General features: G+C 46.9%; 1 protein-coding gene across 1 annotated transcript in view; it reads right to left on the reverse strand.

Annotated features, from left to right (window-relative positions):
• Positions 1–348: 348 nt before the first annotated feature.
• The window catches only part of WDR88 (WD repeat domain 88), a 154,967-nt gene continuing 136,987 nt past the window's right edge, over positions 349–18,328 (reverse strand). The window contains exons 17-19 of the mRNA XM_029610667.1: positions 17,583–17,684; positions 15,959–16,084; positions 349–717 (exon numbers count right to left, since the gene is read on the reverse strand). Coding sequence (XP_029466527.1) covers positions 620–717; positions 15,959–16,084; positions 17,583–17,684 — 326 coding nt within the window. The 3' untranslated portion in view covers positions 349–619. The remainder of the gene's footprint in view (positions 718–15,958; positions 16,085–17,582; positions 17,685–18,328) is intronic.

Genomic DNA, 18,328 nt, shown 5'->3' on the forward strand with positions numbered 1-18,328 from the left:
AGTCAGTCTCTTCTTCCCTCCTCCCGGAGCAAGGCTGAATTATTGTTCAGGATCGAGCGGTAGGTGAGCTGCACTGTGAGTGCGGCAACCGGGGGTGCGCCGGGCACTAACGCAGCTCTTCCTACCGCTCGGTACTGGATAGACCTGTGTATTGGGGGGGGGGAATTCATGTTTGAAAATGAGCTATTTAGGCTTACAGACTATATATTTTAATTGTATTTATGTAAGTAATTGTACTGCAGATTAAAAGCAACCCATTTATAGAAACACATTTTTGCAGCGATGGCGTCCTGGCAAGTAGGCTTCATTATTTCTAGTTTCAGTAAATTGGTCATCCAATGAATACATACTTCCATATCCTCCCTTTTATTTCGCCTAAAGTTCATGAAAACTCTTTGTTGGCCATTCACACCATTATGAATCAAAATATGTAGAAAAGCATGCTACTGCAGGTATTAATAATGACTGTACCAGGTCCTTGTAAGTGAGAGATCATAAGAGAAGATGGAATACTTTTTATTTAAAAAAAGAAAACAAAAAATATTATGATGGAATTCAAACATGGAAAAAAATTCAAAATAAAACAAGCAAATAGTTAAATGTATCCAGCATAGAGGAGTTAATGCTTGAATGAATGGCTTGAAGAAGCCATTACTAAAGATACCACCGGAAGTATCAAAATTGGGTTTGCCATGAGCTTGTGTCCATCTGCCAGATCTAAGAGAGAAAACAAAGAAGAAAATGTTACCTGAGCTAGGGGCTGATCAGAACGCAGCAATCAAAAGGCACAAGTCTAACCTCCACAAATCTGTAATTAACAATCCTGCGATCAAGCACGAGGTACATCGTGATTATTATCGTCATTATAAATCCACCTACCAATCAGACAGCCTTATTTCTTCTTATGGACACTAGCCTCTAACATCTAGTAGAGAATACTTTCTTGTGACCCCTGCTTCAGTGGAGTTGAGATTTACCTTGACATGACCTAGAGCCATTTCAATCACTGGGCAACATTTATGGAACCAAATCCCTCCACAAGCGCGGTTAACAACAGCTTATATCGTTTTTAGGAAAACGATTAAATCTTGGCTATTTCAGCAGGCTTTAATTGCTATTATTTACCTTTAAGCATCATAGTAAGGCATGATGCTTATATGTGCATGGTTATTTTATTTAAATGAATGATGTGATGAAAACACAGCTCAGCTTTGGGTTTTGAAATGCTAGTAAGTTGTTGGTCTCAGGAAAGGAATCTCACAGAATGAGTGGTGAAGTTCTGCTTTCAGCACCTTAAGGAAATTTCTGGTAATATCTGTCTCCGAGAATTACAATATAAATTTATGCAGCGTACATATGTTTCCCAAGCCTATACAGCAGGCATAACATCCTGGGATTTATGTATTCAATGTCGTGCGGATAAAGGCACATTGACTCACACTTTTTGATCTTGCTCCATCATACAGAGCTTCTGGTCTAAAGTGACAGGTTATCTGTCCAGGGTGCTAGGATATAAGGCTCCTATGTCCCCGAAGTGTTGAGGGAGCGCTAGGGAGCGATCCCGCTTTCAGGGGAGAGTGGTGTGCTCTTGGACCACAACATGACCGCAGAGAGGAGCTCCGTGGAAGCGCCAAGTCAGGTGAGACGTATCCCAGCACAGGCGGACAGACAGAAGACCAGGCACCCTGACCTCCGCTGAACCTGACACATCAGTACAGACCCAACAACGCAATGCTGGTCTCTGGGATAGCCCTCCGGCCATTTGATAGTCCTTTCGGACCTGCCGTATCGGAACGGGAAATGTGCCAGGATGCACAGAGGTCAACGGCAGACGATGGAACTGGAACAAGACGAGATTTGAAGACTGAAGACAATCAGACGATACTTGAAGACGAGGATCAGACGAGGATTTGATAAGGATGAGGCAAGACTGAAGAGAAGAAAATCAGGGACACTGATGTCAAAAAAGCAAACAGAATGTTGGGAATTATTAGAAAGGGAATGGTGAATAAAATGGAAAATGTCATAATGCCTCTGTATCGCTCCATGGTGAGACCACATCTTGAATATTGTGTACAATTCTGGTCGCCACATCTCAAAAAAGATATAATTGCGATGGAGAAGGTACAGAGAAGGGCTACAAAATGATAAAGGGGAATGGAACAACTCCCCTATGAGGAAAGACTAAAGAGGTTAGGACTTTTCAGCTTGGAGAAGAGACGGCTGAGGGGGGATATGATAGAGGTGTTTAAAATCATGAGAGGTCTAGAACGGGTAGATATGAATCGGTTATTTACTCTTTCGGATAGTAGAAAGACTAGGGGGCACTCCATGAAGTTAGCATGGGGCACATTTAAAACTAATCGGAGAAAGTTCTTTTTTACTCAACGCACAATTAAACTCTGGAATTTGTTGCCAGAGGATGTGGTTAGTGCAGTTAGTATAACTGTGTTTAAAAAAGGATAAGTTCTTGGATAAGTTCTTGGAGGAGAAGTCCATTACTTGCTATTAAGTTCACTTAGAGAATAGCCACTGCCATTAGCAATGGTAACATGGAATAGACTTAGTTTTTGGGTACTTGCCAGGTTCTTATGGCCTGGATTGGCCAGTTGGAAACAGGATGCTGGGCTTGATGGACCCTTGGTCTGACCCAGTATGGCATTTTCTTATGTTCTTACTGATGAAGACACTTGCTGAATGAAAAAGATGACAGAAGAGTTAAAACTCAGTATGAAGGTATCCGGCCATGACTCGTAGCAGCATCCATCCTGGACAGAGCTTCGGGGACCAGGCGTGATCGGCACAGGCCAACCTGAAGAAGCGACGGCTTCAGACTCAGCGTGGAAGACACATCCGAAGGTCATTCCGAAGTTGAACTGAGGCCGACCCACTAGGAAGTAAAATACGGAACCAGGATATCCAAGAGGAAGGCTACCCTGATGAGGGAGCCAAAGTCTGAAGGCTCCTTGACGTAGAAGCCAAAAGGGTCTGAATGCTTGAAAGCGAAAAGGACTGAAGACAAGGACGTCAAAAAGATTCTGAAGACGAAGACAACTTGAACATAAGAATATGCCATACTGGGTCAGTCCAAGGGTCCATCAAGCCCAGCATCCTGTTTCCAACAGTGGCCAATCCAGGCCATAAGAACCTGGCAAGTACCCAAAAACTAAGTCTATTCCATGTTACCGTTGCTAGTAATAGCAGTGGCTATTTTCTAAGTCAACTTAATTAATAACAGGTAATGGACTTCTCCTCCAAGAACTTATCCAATCCTTTTTTAAACACAGCTATACTAACTGCACTAACCACATCCTCTGGCAACAAATTCCAGAGTTTAATTGTGCGTTGCGTGAAGAAGAACTTTCTCCGATTAGTTTTAAATGTGCCACATGCTAACTTCATGGAGTGCACCCTAGTCTGGAACGTCAGGACATCTGGACTTCAACCCCCAGGACACTCAAACAAGAGCATCCAGGTGGTGTCGAGTGAACTGGAGAACAAGACATCTGAGACATCTGGACTTCGGACCCTCAGGTCACCCAACCAACAGGCCGATACAGTAAGGACACGTAAGAAAAAGTGTGACAGTCCTGGGCGCCCGCTCGTTTGCCGCGTGCACATTTTGGTTCACAAGCCGCTTGATTCAGTATTTGAATTAGACGCAAATCCAAGCGGCGTCCAAAGTGCATCAATGAAGCGGTAGGCGTTCGCAATCCATTTTACTGTATAGAGCGGTATGCAGCACCTATACAGTATCCAGGGTGCGCTGGTACCTGTCATTTCAAATGTCATTTGAAATGTCATTCCACCAGGTAAGTGGATGGTTCTTTTCTACAGACCCCGCTGCCTTGAGCGCCCGGCCGGACGTCCAAGCCGCAACCTTGGACGTCCGGCTGGGCGCTCAAGGCAGTGGTGCCTCCGATCATGGACGTCCGGATACAGTGGGAAAGTCCATGAAAGGATGCCGCGACCTCAGACGTCCAAGGTCGCAGCTTCCGTTCATGGACCTTCCTGCCCGTATCCGGGCATCCATGATCGGAGGCCCCGCTGCCTTGAGCGCCCGGCCGGAAAGGTCCATGAACGGAAGCCGCGATCTTGGACGTCCGGCCGGGCGCTCAAGGCAGCGGGGCCTCCGATCATGGACGCCCGGATACAGGCGGGAAGGTCCAGGTCACGGCTTCCGTTCATGGACGTTCCTGTCTTTTTCCGGACGTCCATGACTGAAATGCCCCGCTGCCTGCCGTAGAGGCGTCCATGTCTCCGCTGGACCCCAGAGCCTCAGGACGCCTAGCGGACGCCCATCTTTCCGGTGTCCGTAGAGGCGTCCATGTCCAGAGCCTCAGAGACATACAATTTAACCCTAGCCTGGCACGGCTCCCATCTCTCCGGCGTCCGTAGAGGCGTCCATGTCCGGAGCCTCAGAGACGCCCAGAGATGGATGGTACAGTTGAACCGAAACATATCACATACCTCCTCCGGTCTTGCTGCTGGGTTCTCTGGTCGGATGGGTTCTCCTTGCTGCTGGGCTCCCCTGTTCGCCTCTCCAATCTGCCGAGCATTTCGAGCATTTCTCAATCGAGCATTTCTCATTCTGCTTCTCAACCGAATGAAAAATATCGCCAGAGCCAGTATATATATGTTGTCCATGGCGCTGTCCGGTACGAAGCTGACTGAACACCACACTAACGCCAGCGACAGGGTAGGCGGTAAATATTCAGGTTAAAGATGCGGTAAATAAGCTGGTTAAAAGGGCAATAATTTGGGCGCACATTACTGTATCGGAGGGAATAGCTAATCCAATCATTAACATATCATATACATGTGGCAGGCGGAAATGGATACACGTCCTTTTCGGCAAGCGGTAAGGACGTGTAAAAGCCGATACTGAATCGCGGGTACCCCTTACGCGTCCAAAGCGGGTTAAAAACAGAGTAACCACGGCCGCGCTTTACTGTATCGGCCTGCAAGAGCAGTGAGGAGGCTCCAAGAGGCAGAACAAAGTCTGACGGACTTCAGGAAGGACAGGACATCAGAAGATGAGGACATCAGGAAGATCTGAAGGTGAAGACATCAGGAGGGTCAGACGACGAAGACATCTGAAGACAAGGAATTAGGATCCAGCGAGAGCCCAAACATGGAATGAAGATGAGATGATCAGGAACCACAGAGGAAGAGAAGGGAATTTCCACGAAGACCAGCGTGCTTTGAAGAAGTGCAGCTGGCCGTCAGAAACTCCTGGACCGAAGAGCTGGAGTGGAGGATCCAGGAACTCCATGACTGACTCCTTGCGAAGGCGAAGAGGAACTGAAGGCTGTGCCCTTTTGTAGGGCTGAAGAAGAACACCCAGGATGACATCTTGAGGAGGAGCCAGGGGAACTGGCCCTTAAATCCAGAGAGGAGGCGCGGCCCCGCACCTAAGGAGGCAGAACCAGGGACAGCAGCCATGCTGTAGAGGAAGGAGCAGGCCTGAGGCTTCGGAGGTGGCTCCTGCTGCGAAGAGAAGCTAAAGATGGCTCCAGGCTGAGGAAACACTGGTGGCGGCCTCCAGGCCGTTAAGAGGAGCTCCAGGCGGCCTCCCAGCCACAAGAGGAGGAGTGCATGTGCTCACATAGATACATAGACTGTCACACACACACACACACACATGCTCACATAGATACATAGACACACACACACGTGCTCACATAGATACACTGACTGTCAGATACACATGTGCTCACATAGATACATAGACACACACACGTGCTCACATAGATACATACACACACACGTACTCACATAGATACATATTGTCACACACACACGTGCTCACATAGATACATATTGTCACACACACGTGCTCACATAGATACATAGACTGTCACACACATATGTGCTCTCACAGATACATAGACACACACGTGCTCACATAGAAACATAGACTGTCATACATACACATGTGCTCACATAGATACATAGACACACACACACACGTGCTCACGTAGATACATAGACTGTCACACACACACGTGCTCACATAGATACATAAACACACACACATGCTCACATAGATACATAGACTGTCACACACACACACGTGCTCACATAGACACACACACGTGCTCACATAGATATATGTCACACACACGTGCTCACATAGATACATAGATTGTCACACACACACACGTGCTCACATAGATACATAGACTGTCACACACACACACGTGCTCACATAGATACATAGGCTGTCACTCACAGATGCTGTCACACAAGCACATACACAGGCTTTTACAGACACATACAAGCTCACACACATACATACAGGGCCTCCTATTGTCATCGGGCCATGGTGGGATGAGCTCCACCATGGCCCAACGGCCTTCTTGCTTGGAGGGAGGGAGGAGCAGAAGTTGTGTGCACACATACACACAAAAACATTGACCTCTCTTTCAACCGGCGGCGGCCTTCTTCAGCCGCTGGCGGGTTGAACTCTGCTGGTGGCCCCGCAGCCTCTCCTGCTGCCGTTGGCCCCCCCCCCGGGTGTGCCGCCCCGTGCAAATGCACAATATGCACACCTGGTCGTGCCGGGCCTGAGAGCAAAAAAAAAAAGCCTTTGAACCTGCTCCTCCATCATCCTCTTGGACCACAGGGCACCAGCAATCTGGCAGCAGAGGGTGTGAGTGCACTTGCACCTTGTTCTCACAGCTGCTCATCCTCTTTTGTGTATGCTCTGCTTAGAAAGGAAGCACAGGCTGTAAGAAAGAGCAGCAGCAGCCATAGAAACCGGGAGCAGGCACTCTCTGTCCATGTGCCGCTGGCTTATTGGTGCCCCAATGCTGCAGCCCAAGACAAAGAGATAAATAAATAGATAAGAGCATGGGCAGAGCAACGCGGAGAAGGGGGAGATGAAACAATTGTGATGGGGGTGAAGGAAACTTGTTTTTTTTTTATCGATATTTAATTGAAGCCTACATCCTCAGGGAGTGCTTGCAGCACCCTTAGTTCTAATAGCAATGGACAGAGAGGAACATGGAGAGTGGAGATGACAGAGGGGAGAGGAAAACAGAGTGGGAGAGGAACATGGAGGAGGCAATGGAGAAGAAAGGAAGGTGGAAGGAGGAGAGGCAAATGGAGAGATAATGGGGAAGAGGAGGTGTATCAGAAGGCGCTCCTGTTTCCTTCTGGAAAGGAGTCTGCGTCCAGTTTACAGGCACAGCTGGGGAAGTTTCCAGGAGGGTCCCTTCTGAAGAGTACCTGCTGCCAGGGAGTGCAGATTTATTATTGACCATGTCCGTGATTTACTGCTGGAACTTTATTTCTGTATAGATGTGCACTATTCAAAAGTGTACCCTTTGCGGTTTTGCAATCAAGTATTTTTGAACCGCAGCTAACCTGTGCCATGTGTTTCTGTTACTATGAGAAGGAGAAAACCTCCACAGGAAAGCTAAGGACCTTGAAAGACTTTATCTTCTCCCCTGTCGGGAAAATAACCTGGAAGCAAGGATCAGAATGTGGCCCCCGGCGCTCTCCGAGATGCCCCTGAGCCAGCGGGAGAAGGGCTCTATGTGTCTATATATAGCCGACAGTCTCAATCTAATAAAGGGCTTCCCTAACCCATCCTGGTGACTGCCACAGTCAGTTGGGAGTATATGCAAATTGCCTTCATGCATATTCATTGTGGATAACCCAAAAACCTGACTAGCTGTGGAGGCACCAGGAGAGGTTTGGGATGTTCTAGTCTAATCGGTAGCTTTTTAGGCAATGAACCAGCTCTGTTGTTAACATAAGAACTCAATACGCAAGCTTTAAGAAGTGTGCTGGCATGTCATTAATGCATTGGTCCAATCCTTGTACTTCAAGCTTCGTCTGTTACGGTCCTTAAAACGTCTTCCCCGAGATTCAGATTTCTGTAGGGTCACTCAGTCACTGGTCCTTTCCTCCTTGGGTTATTGCAGTGCATTGTTTCTGGGCCTTCCACATACACAACTCTGATCTCTCCACTTTATTCAAAACTCTGCTGCTCGCCTCAATCTCTGTTGCTTCAATAAGGGATCATATCTCTCTGATTCTAGCAGAGCCACATTGGCTACCATTTATTTGATGGGCTAAGTTTAAAATTCTTACCTTACTTTTTAAGGTCCTGCATGATCTTATGCCTTCCATCATTGCTTTTTTTTTTTTACCAAGACATCGCCCTGTTCACCCTCTTCGCTCAGCGTCTAACAGTAATCACGGCATAAAAGGACCAAGTGGTCCATCCAGTCTGCCCAGGAAGCTTCTTACAGTAATACCTGCCACACCGTGCAGATTACCCCCATGTTTCTCTTAAGGGTAGCAACTGCCTCTCCGTGCAGTTATTCCCAAGCCTTATGATAACCCATAAAATAAGTACTGCTAGCAACATTTTTACTGGGTGATGGGCCTTCTTTGAAAATTCAGACAGTGCTGACGTATTTTGCTTATGGACTTAGCCTCAGAAGTGGTCCCGTGCTTTTTCATTTATGTCTCCGTACCAGTGCCCCTGACTGTGTTGGTTGTCGTCCAAATCCAATTCCTCTTACACCCCCCACCCCCCCACCGCTGTCAAAGCGGAAAGCGATGTTGTAGTTGCGTCAAAAGCATCAAGGCTTATTGGTTGAGGGTAGTAATCCCTTGCCTTCTGTTAAGGGCAGTAATTGCTGCTCCGTGCAGGTTACCCCCCCCCCCCCCATGCTTATAAGTTCCCCAGACTGTAAAAGTCAGGGCCCTCCTTGGTTGTTATCTGAATCCAATTCCCCTTTTCCCCCTGCCTTTGAAGCAGAGAGCAATGTTGCTGTTGCATCAAAAATATGAAGGCTTATTGGTTAAGGGTAGTAACTGCCACACCAGCAAGTTACCCCCATGAACCCTTTTCTTCATTTCTGTCCTCTAGCCTTTAGGGATCCACAATGTTAATCCCATGCCACTTTGAATTCTTTGACTGTTTTTGTCTTCACCTCCTCTGGAAAGGCATTCCAGGCATCCACCATCTTCTCCTGAAGAAATACTTCCTGACATTGGTTCTGATTCGTCCTCCCTGGAGTTTCGTTTCATGACCCCTGGTTCTACTTATTTCCTTCCAGTGGGAAAGATTTGAAGTTTGTGCATTAGTAAAACCTTTCAGGTATCTGAAGGACTGTATCATATCTCCCCTACACCTCCTCTCTTCCAGGATATACATACATTCACTAAAGAAGACCCCGGAGAAGAACCATCGCTAGTAAACAAGAAACTGGAGGGGAATGGAATAGATGAAACTCCATTCACAGAAGAGAATGTATGGGAAGAGCTAAGAAAACTGAAAGTAGACAAAGCCATGGGACCTGATGAGGTTCATCCCAGGATACTGAGGGAGCTCAGAGATGTGCTGGCGGCTCCGCTGCGTGACCTGTTCAATAGATCCCTGGAAACAGGAGCGGTGCCAAGTGATTGGAGAAGAGTGGTGGTGGTCCCTCTACACAAAAGTGGGAGCAGAGAGGAGGCTGGAAACTACAGGCCGGTTAGCCTCACCTCTGTGGTGGGAAAAGTATTGGAATCGCTGCTGAAGGAAAGAATAGTGAACTAGCTACAAGCAGCAGAATTGCTGAACCAGAGGCAGCATGGTTTCACCAAGGGAAGGTCCTGTCAGACGAATATGATCGACTTTTTTGATTGGATGACTAAGGAATTGGACTGAGGAAGAGCACTCGATGTCATCTACTTGGATTTTAGCAATGCTTTTGATACGGTCCCGCACAGGAGGCTTGTGAATAAAATGAGAAGCTTAGGAGTGGGTGCCAAGATGGTGGCCTGGATTGCAAACTGGTTGAAGGACAGAAGACAATGTGTGATGGTAAATGGAACTTACTCTGAAGAGAGAGCAGTTGTGAGCGGAGTGCCACAAGGCTCGGTGTTGGGACCGGTCTTGTTCAATATCTTTGTGAGCGACATCGCAGAAGGGATAGAAGGTAAGGTTTGTCTTTTTGCGGATGATACTAAGATCTGCAACAGAGTGGACACGCTGGAAGGAGTGGAGAGAATGAGACGGGATTTAAGGAAGCTGGAAGACTAGTCGAAGATATGGCAGCTGAGATTCAATGCCAAGACATGCAGAGTCATGCATATGGGGTGTGGAAATCCGAAGGAAATGTATTCGATGGGGGATGAAGGGCTGATGTGCACAGAGCAGGAGAGAGACCTTGGGGTGATAGTGTCTAACGATCTGAAGTCGGCGAACAATGTGACAAGGCGATAGCTAAAGCCAGAAGAATGCTGGGCTGCATAGAGAGAGGAATATCAGTAAGAAAAGGGAAGTGATTATCCTCTTAAACAGGTCCTTGGTGAGGCCTCACCTGGAATACTGTGCTCAGTTCTGGAGACCGTATCTCCGAGGGGACAGAGACAGGATGGAGGCGGTCCAGAGAAGGGCGACCAAAAAGGTGGATGGTCTTCAGTGAATGACTTATGAGGAGAGATTGAAGAACCTAAATATGTATACCCTGGAGGAAAGGAGGAGCAGGGGTGATATGATACAGACTTTCAGATACTTGAAAGGTTTTAATGATCCAAAGTCAACAACAAACCTTTTCCATCAGAAAAAAATCAGCAGAACCAGGGGTCATGATTTAAAACTCCAGGGAGGAAGACTCAGAACCAATGTCAGGAAGTATTTCTTCACGGAGAGGGTGATAGACGCCTAGAACACCCTTCCGGAGGAAGTGGTGAACACCAAAACTGTGAAGCATTTCAAAGGGGCGTGGGATAAACATTGTGGATCCATAAAATCTAGAGGATGTGAATGAGGAGAAGAGGCATGGGGTTGGCTTGCGGGAATGACGGCTACTACCTGGTGATTAATACCATTACTCAATAAACACACACACGGTTAATGCGACTCCAACATTGCTCTATGCTTCAACGGCAAGAGAAAATGTGGAAAAAAGGATTTGCATTCACAAATAAGCGGGGGAGTAGCTTGCTTGTTGCAGCGGTTACTACCCCAAACCAAATAAGCCTGATACTTCACTTGGAATACATGTCCAGCGCAGCTCACTGCTTCAACGGCAGGGGGAATGAAGAAAAGAGGATTTATATTCAGACAACAACCAACAAGGGCTGAATTGCACAGGCTGGGTAAACAAATAAGAGTGGGAGTAGCTTGCTTATTGGGGCAGTTACTACCCCTAACCAATTAAGTTAGATACTTTACTTTGATGCGGCTCTAGCACTGCTCTCTGCATCAATGGCAGGGGGAAGGAAATTGGAACCAAAAAGAGTAACAGATAAATATGAGAAAAATAAGTGTGAAAGCTTGCTGGGCAGACTAGATGGGCCATTTGGTCGTCTTCTGCTGTCATTTCTATGTTAAATCATAACATAAGATATGCCATACTGGATCAGACCAAGTGTCCATCAAGCCCAGCATCCTGTTTCCAACAGTGACCAATCCAAGTTACAAGTCATACCTGGCAAGTACCCAAACTTTAAATAAATCTCAAGCTACTATTGCTTATTAATTACTGTCATAGCAGTTTATGGATTTATCCTCTAGGAACTTATCTAAACCTTTTTTAAATCCAGTTACACTAACTGCTGTAACCACATTCACTGGCAATGAATTCCAGAGCTTAACTATGTGCTGAGTGAAAAAGAATTTTCTTCAATTTGTTTTAAATGAGCTACTTGCTAACTTCATGGAGTGCCCCCTGGTTCTTCAATTATCGGAGAGAGTAAATAACCAATTTACATTAACTTGTTCAAGTTCTTTCATGATTTTGTAGACCTCTATCATATCCCCCCTCAGTCGTCTCTTCTCCAAACTGAACAGCCCTAACTTATTTAGCCTTTCCTCATAGGGCAGCCGTTCCATTCTACTTATCATTTTAGTCGCCCTTCTCTGCAATTTCTCCAGTGCAACTATATCCTTTTTGAGATGCGGTGACCAGAACTGCGGTGATCCTTCAGCCTCTCCTCATAGGTCTTTTGATACTGACCCCGCACCATTTTGGTCGCCCATCTCTGAACCGCCTCCATCCTGCCTCTATCTTTTCTGAGATACAGGCTCCAGAACAGAACACAGTACTTCAGTGAAGCCTCATGAAGGACCTGTATAAGGAGATTATCACCTCCTTTTTCTTACTGGTTATTCCTCTCTATGCAGCCCAGCATTCTGGCTTTACTATCGCCCTGTTACATTGTTTTGCCACTTTCAGATCCCCAGCCACTATCACCCCATGATCCCTTTCTTGGTCCGTGCACATCATTCTTTCAACCTCCAACACATACAGCTCTTTTGTATTATCACCCCCCAGATGCATGACTCTGTGCTTCTTGGCATTGAATCCCAGATGCCAAATCTTTGACCCCTCTTCAAGCTTTTATAAATCACTTTTCATTCTCTCTACTCCTTCAAGCATGTCCACTCTGTTGCAGATCTTAGTATCATCCGCAAACAGACAAACTTTACCTTGTATCCCTTCCGCAATGCCACTCACAAAGATATTGAACAGAGCCTGTCCCAATTCTGATCATTGTGGCACTCCACTTAACACCGTTTTCTCTTCAGAGTAGGTTTCATTTACCATTATCTGCTGTCTCCTGTCAGTCAACCAGTTTGTAATCCACTTGACCACCTTGGCGTCGACTCCCAAGCTTCTCATTTTATTCACAAGTCTCTTATGCTGAACAGTATGAAAAGCTTTGCTGAAATCCAAGTAAATCACATTGCGCACTCTTCCTCAATCCAATTCTCTAGTCACCCAAACAAAAAAATCAATTAGGACTTTCCCATGGTGAATCCATGCTGCCTTGGATCCAGCAACTTACTGGATTGTAGATAGTTCATTATTCTTTCTGTCAGCAGAGTCTCCATTAATTTTCCCACTACGGAGATGAGGTTAACCAGCCTGTAGTTTCCATCCTCCTCTCTGCTACCACTCTTGTGAAACAGGACCACAATCGCTCTTCTCCAATCTTGCGGCACCACTCCTGTTTCCAGGGATCTATTGAACAGGTCTTGGCGGACCCGCCAGGCTTTCTCTGAGCTCCTGTAGTATCCTGGAATGTACCTCATCCTTCTCCATGACCTTGTCTACTTTCAGATTTCCTAGCTCTTCCCATACATTCTCTTCCGTAAATAGTTTCGTCTACCCCATTTCCATCTACGGTCTTGTCAAACAGCAATGGTCCTTCTCCAGGGTCTTCTTTAGTGAACACAGAACTGAAGTATTTGTTTAATATTTCTGCCATTTCTTTGTCTTTCTCTACACTTTGCTCCTTATCACCTTTCAATTTCACTATACCACTTCTGGTCTTACTTTTTTCTCTTATATATCTGAAAAATGTTTTGTCACCTCAATTTATCTCTTTGTCAATCCTTTCTTCTGCTTGACCTTTTGCTTTCCTGATTTCTTTCTAAAACCTGCTAGAAATTCCTTCACTCAAGCATACGGGCCAATCCTGTAAAGTGCGGCTGCATTTACCCTGCTCCTAAGCCGCTTTTAACTCACGTTCCGGCCGCGTTAGCCCTTCCTGCGATCCCGAATCCCCTTTAACCTACTCCTACCGCGTCCTAAATTCCCCGGGTAACCCCTTCCGCCCGCGGCATGTATATTGCATGCAAACGAGCGAATTAGCGCGATATTGCATGCAAACGAGCGAATTAGCTATTCCCCTAGCATCCCGTAACCCGCGCCCCGACTAACGCTACCTTTCCCTGCCGCTTTGTCGCGCGTTTAACCTGCAAACTTACCGCCTACCCTGACCCAGGCGGTAGAGGCAGGGGTCAGGGTAGGTGGCAAGCTTTCCCCCAGCCCCCGCTCACCTGCCCCGGCCGCGATCATGGGTGCCGGTCTCCGTGGCAGCCCCAGTCCTCTCCCCTGCTCCCGAAGCCAAAAAAAAAGCTTTTTTTTTTTTTTTGGCTTCGGGAGGAGGGGAGAGGACTGGGGCTGCCACGGAGACCGCTTTCCCCCGTGCAAGTAAGTTGTTTCGCCGCTTGTCTCTTCTCCCCCCTCCCGGAGCAGGGCGCGAAAAGCCGCCTTGCTCCGGGAGGAGGGGGGACACTGACAGCGGCGAAGCTTTCCCCCAGCCCGGACACCGGCGAAGCCAGAAGATAGCGGCGGAGAAACGGCGAACCGACTGTCAGTGTCCCCCCTCCTCTCGGAGCAGGGCGCGAAAAGCCACCTTGCTCCGGGAGGAGGGGGGACACTGACAGCGCACAAGCAGCGATGGAGAAACGGCGAAACGACTGTCAATGTCCCCCCTCCTCTCGGAGCAGGGCGGAAAAGCCGCCTTGCTCCGGGAGGAGGGGGGACACTGACAGCGGCAAAACTTTCCCCCAGCCCGGACACCGGCAAAAAACTTTTTTGCAGCCACGAGCACGAACACGATCTGGCCTGCCTTAGCTCCTCCCGACAAGATGGCCGCCTGCACGGGGAAAGCGTGCAATTGGCCGCTGAAGACGTGACGTCACGACATCACGTCTTGAGCGGCCAATTGTACTCTTTCCCCGTGCAGGCGGCCATCTTGTCGGGAGGAGCTATCGGAGCCAGATCTTCGCGTTCCTGCTCGTGGCTCATGGCTGCAAAATTGTAAGTTTTGCCGGTGTCCGGGCTGGGGGAAAGTTTTGCCGCTGTCAGTGTCCCCCCTCCTCCCGGAGCAAGGCGGCTTTTCGCGCCCTGCTCCGAGAGGAGGGGGGACACTGACAGTCGTTTCGCCGTTTCTCCGCCGCTGTCTTCTGGCTTCGCCGGTGTCCGGGCTGGGGGAAAGCTTCGTCGCTGTCAGTGTCCCCCTTCCTCCCGGAGCAAGGCAGCTTTTCGCGCCCTGCTCCGAGAGGAGGGGGGACACTGACAGTCGTTTCGCCGCCGCTGTCTTCTGGCTTCGCCGGTGTCCGGGCTGGGGGAAAGCTTCGTCGCTGTCAGTGTCCCCCTTCCTCCCGGAGCAAGGCAGCTTTTCGCGCCCTGCTCCGAGAGGAGGGGGGACACTGAAAAGTCCTTTCGCCGTTGCTTCTGCGCTGTCGCCGCCGTTGCTTCCTGGTATCTGTCATTTCAAATGACATTTGAAATGACAGATACCAGCGTGGCGTGAAGCCTTAGGCCCGCGCACCCAGGATCCTGTATAGGCGCTCTATCCAGTATCCTGGGTTGCGCGGGACTAAGGCTTTTCGGACGCGGCTTACATTTACATATAATTAGGCTTCAGGATCGCGCGGTAGGTGAGCTGCTCTGTGCGGGCGGTAACCGCGGGTGCCGTAGGCACTAACGCAGCTCTTCCTACCGCACGATACAGGATTGGCCCTATAGTTATTTGGCTGAGTTTTGAGATCGTATTTTTAGCATGGCGAGTCCAAGTCTATGGAACAAGTTACCGGATAAGATCAGAGCAGAAAATGACCTTCTCCAGTTTAGAAAGTTGTTAAAAAATGCAGCTTTTCTCCTGTGCTTTCTCTGATTGATGCTGCACACTGTTTTACTAGAATTACTAAGGCTGCTTGTATGTATGGTTGTTTAATCACCACGTATCCTGTATTCTATGTAACTGTTGTGTTTTGGTGTAGTTACTGTTGAACCTTTTACTATTTTAGGTATGTGGTTTTGTAATCTGCTGAAATTTGCGAATTGGCGGACTATAAATTCTGCAAATAAAAGAGTATGTCTTATCTCATGTATTCCTACAATCCTGGCTGGATAAAATTATTCAATAAAAATTTCAGTCTGAAACATGGACTTATTTGAGATATAAATGTGCAATGCAGTGACCCGTTTAGACAGAATGTGCACACTGATACGTTTGCTACAGGATTCATTGTACATAAGAACATGCCATACTGGGTCAGACCAAGGGTCCATCAAGCCCAGCATCCTGTTTCCAACAGTGGCCAATCCAGGCCATAAGAACCTGGCAAGTACCCAAAAACTAAGTCTATTCCATGTTACCGTTGCTAGTAATAGCAGTGGCTATTTTCTAAGTCAACTTAAATACGTACCACAGGATTCGTCTTGGAAGACATCTTGGCATATACATTCACAGCTGTCCGTTTTTAAGTACCCTTTATTGTGACACTGTTTTTCGCCACAGCATTTTCTTGTCCTTGAAGTATTTCTAGGATAAGCTGACATGATTATATAATATGATCAAACCTTCTAAAAAAAAAAAAGCAATTTTGCAGCAATTCAATGTATTTATCTATTTATATCTTATTTTTTCTAAAAGCACTTTATGCAACATTATCAATGTTGTAGAGATTCCCTATATAAAGAGTAGATTCTTTGCAGATTGTAGATCAGCCTAAGATTTATTTAAAAATTATGTGCATAAGCTTTCAGGACCACGCAGGTCCCTTCCTCAGATGTGACATATCAGATGGTCCTGCCTGGAGAAGGGGCCTACATGGCCTCAGTATCTCATGTACAACATCTCTGGATAATTCTTGCAAAGAATCCAGTGTTCTGCAGCAACCAAGAATTCTGCACCAAGACAGAGGGTGAGAGGAACCAGCTCAGCAGCTGAAAAGCATCAGATGGAAGGAATGGGTATACAGTATATATTAAAAACAAATAGTACTCTGCAGCATAAGTCTCTCTAGCACATTCTCCCTCTACTAATACAAACGTTCAAACATCTAGCAGGCTTCAATCAAGTACCAAAGGACCCACTTTCCACAGAATGAAAAGGATGAGGGGTCAGCACATGAAACTTAAAGGGAAATGAAAGAAAAGACATTTTAATTACAACAAAGGAGTGCATGGAGTCAGCCATCAGCTAGTGCCATTTTGGAAAATGGCACCGATGGGGCAGAAGGGAGTGAGCATCACCCTTGCCCCCAGAAGAACGCCTCCAGCAATGGGAAATCTTGAGATGGGCTTGGAAAGGGGTGGAAGGGATAGGGGTAGGCTTATCAAGCCACGTGTCCTTTTTACTTTTTTGGCCCATAAGGGGCTGGCAGGGCTAGTAGCAACACCAGGAAATGAGTGGACAAGGAGGAGGAGCAATGGGCCATGCATCCCCTTTAAAATCTCTCAGAGCATATGCAACAGTTTCCACGATGTTGGGCTCCCCCAAGCTAACTGCAAAAAATAACTACACCTCAAGAGGTGGGTTTGGTTTTGGGTTTTTTTTTTTTTTTGCAAAAGCAGGCCTATGAAGCATTTTTGTGTGCCCATTTTTGCAAAATCATAGTAGCTTATTACTGGGAAATCTCAATAAACCTTCATGAATAGCAGACTACGTGTAAAAGTTTACTACTGCAAAGGCCACTTTTGCAAAACTTTTTTCTCGGAGGTTTTCGTGAAAAATATCATACATAACGCCCACGCTTTTGCATTTTTCTGTGTGTGGGAGGTTTTTCAACGTGCGCTCTGCAGTAATCCATTTTGTGGGGGGAAAAAAAGTTTGCAATTTAGTACATCAGATTCATGATGCTACCTAAATTTTAACGCTAACCAAAAATGCATTTGGAGACAAAAAAAACAGATAGAGGTTGGGCTGCAGGAAGCCCAGTCCCTCACCATGTTTCTTATTAAAAGATTCGGATACCATTTAGCGTAGTATTTTTTCACACAGCTATAAACTTACTTTAAAAAGTTAGAATCCGTGAGAATTCTACTTACTGCAGTGTCCACATTTAGCTCTGCACCATTCCGGCTGTATCAGGGCACAGTTAGCTTGGTGCATCCTAGTACAGAACGTCCTGTTGGAGTTCTCACAAGCCTCTGTAAATCACACAGCACTTATTAACTCACATCTTACAGAGCATAAAATGTGACATAATATAATTATTCTTGCATGCTTAAATTATCTAAGGGTACTGTTTTTTAATTAAACAGAGACTATCTTGCTTATTTATTTAGAGCTTAATCATATTCTTGCAAACCTTAATAAAATATATTTTTATTGTTTTTTTTCCACGGGCCATTAATATCCCCTTCATTCCTCTGACAAAAGGGAGTGAATAAATCTTTTGTTTTTACCCAGCAGCTTCTTCCTGCTCTGCTATACTTCCAAGTCAGTCAGAACAAGGGCTCAGACCTAGCACCATGGGCCTTATTTGCAATTACCTGGGGATTCTTCCCCTCCCAAATTACGTCTAGGCCACTCGTTGCTGTGACAGTCCTGAGCCAGAGGCCGTGCACCAGGGCTCCTTCCATCATAGACCTCAAATCCCACCACCAGGGGTCGCCCTTAGGCAACGACCATGACTCCATTGCCTGGGGGCGGGGGAACCATGAACACGGCATCCCCAAGATGCAGCTGCCCCAGGGAGTGGAAGACCTCACTTGGGGATGGCACTGGGGATTTTCTGCGTGACAGAGGGCGGCGTTTACCACCTGAGTCCCTCGGTCAGCAAGCATACTTT

This window comes from Rhinatrema bivittatum, chromosome 7 (genome assembly GCF_901001135.1).
Source record: "Rhinatrema bivittatum chromosome 7, aRhiBiv1.1, whole genome shotgun sequence".
Taxonomy (NCBI): domain Eukaryota; kingdom Metazoa; phylum Chordata; class Amphibia; order Gymnophiona; family Rhinatrematidae; genus Rhinatrema; species Rhinatrema bivittatum.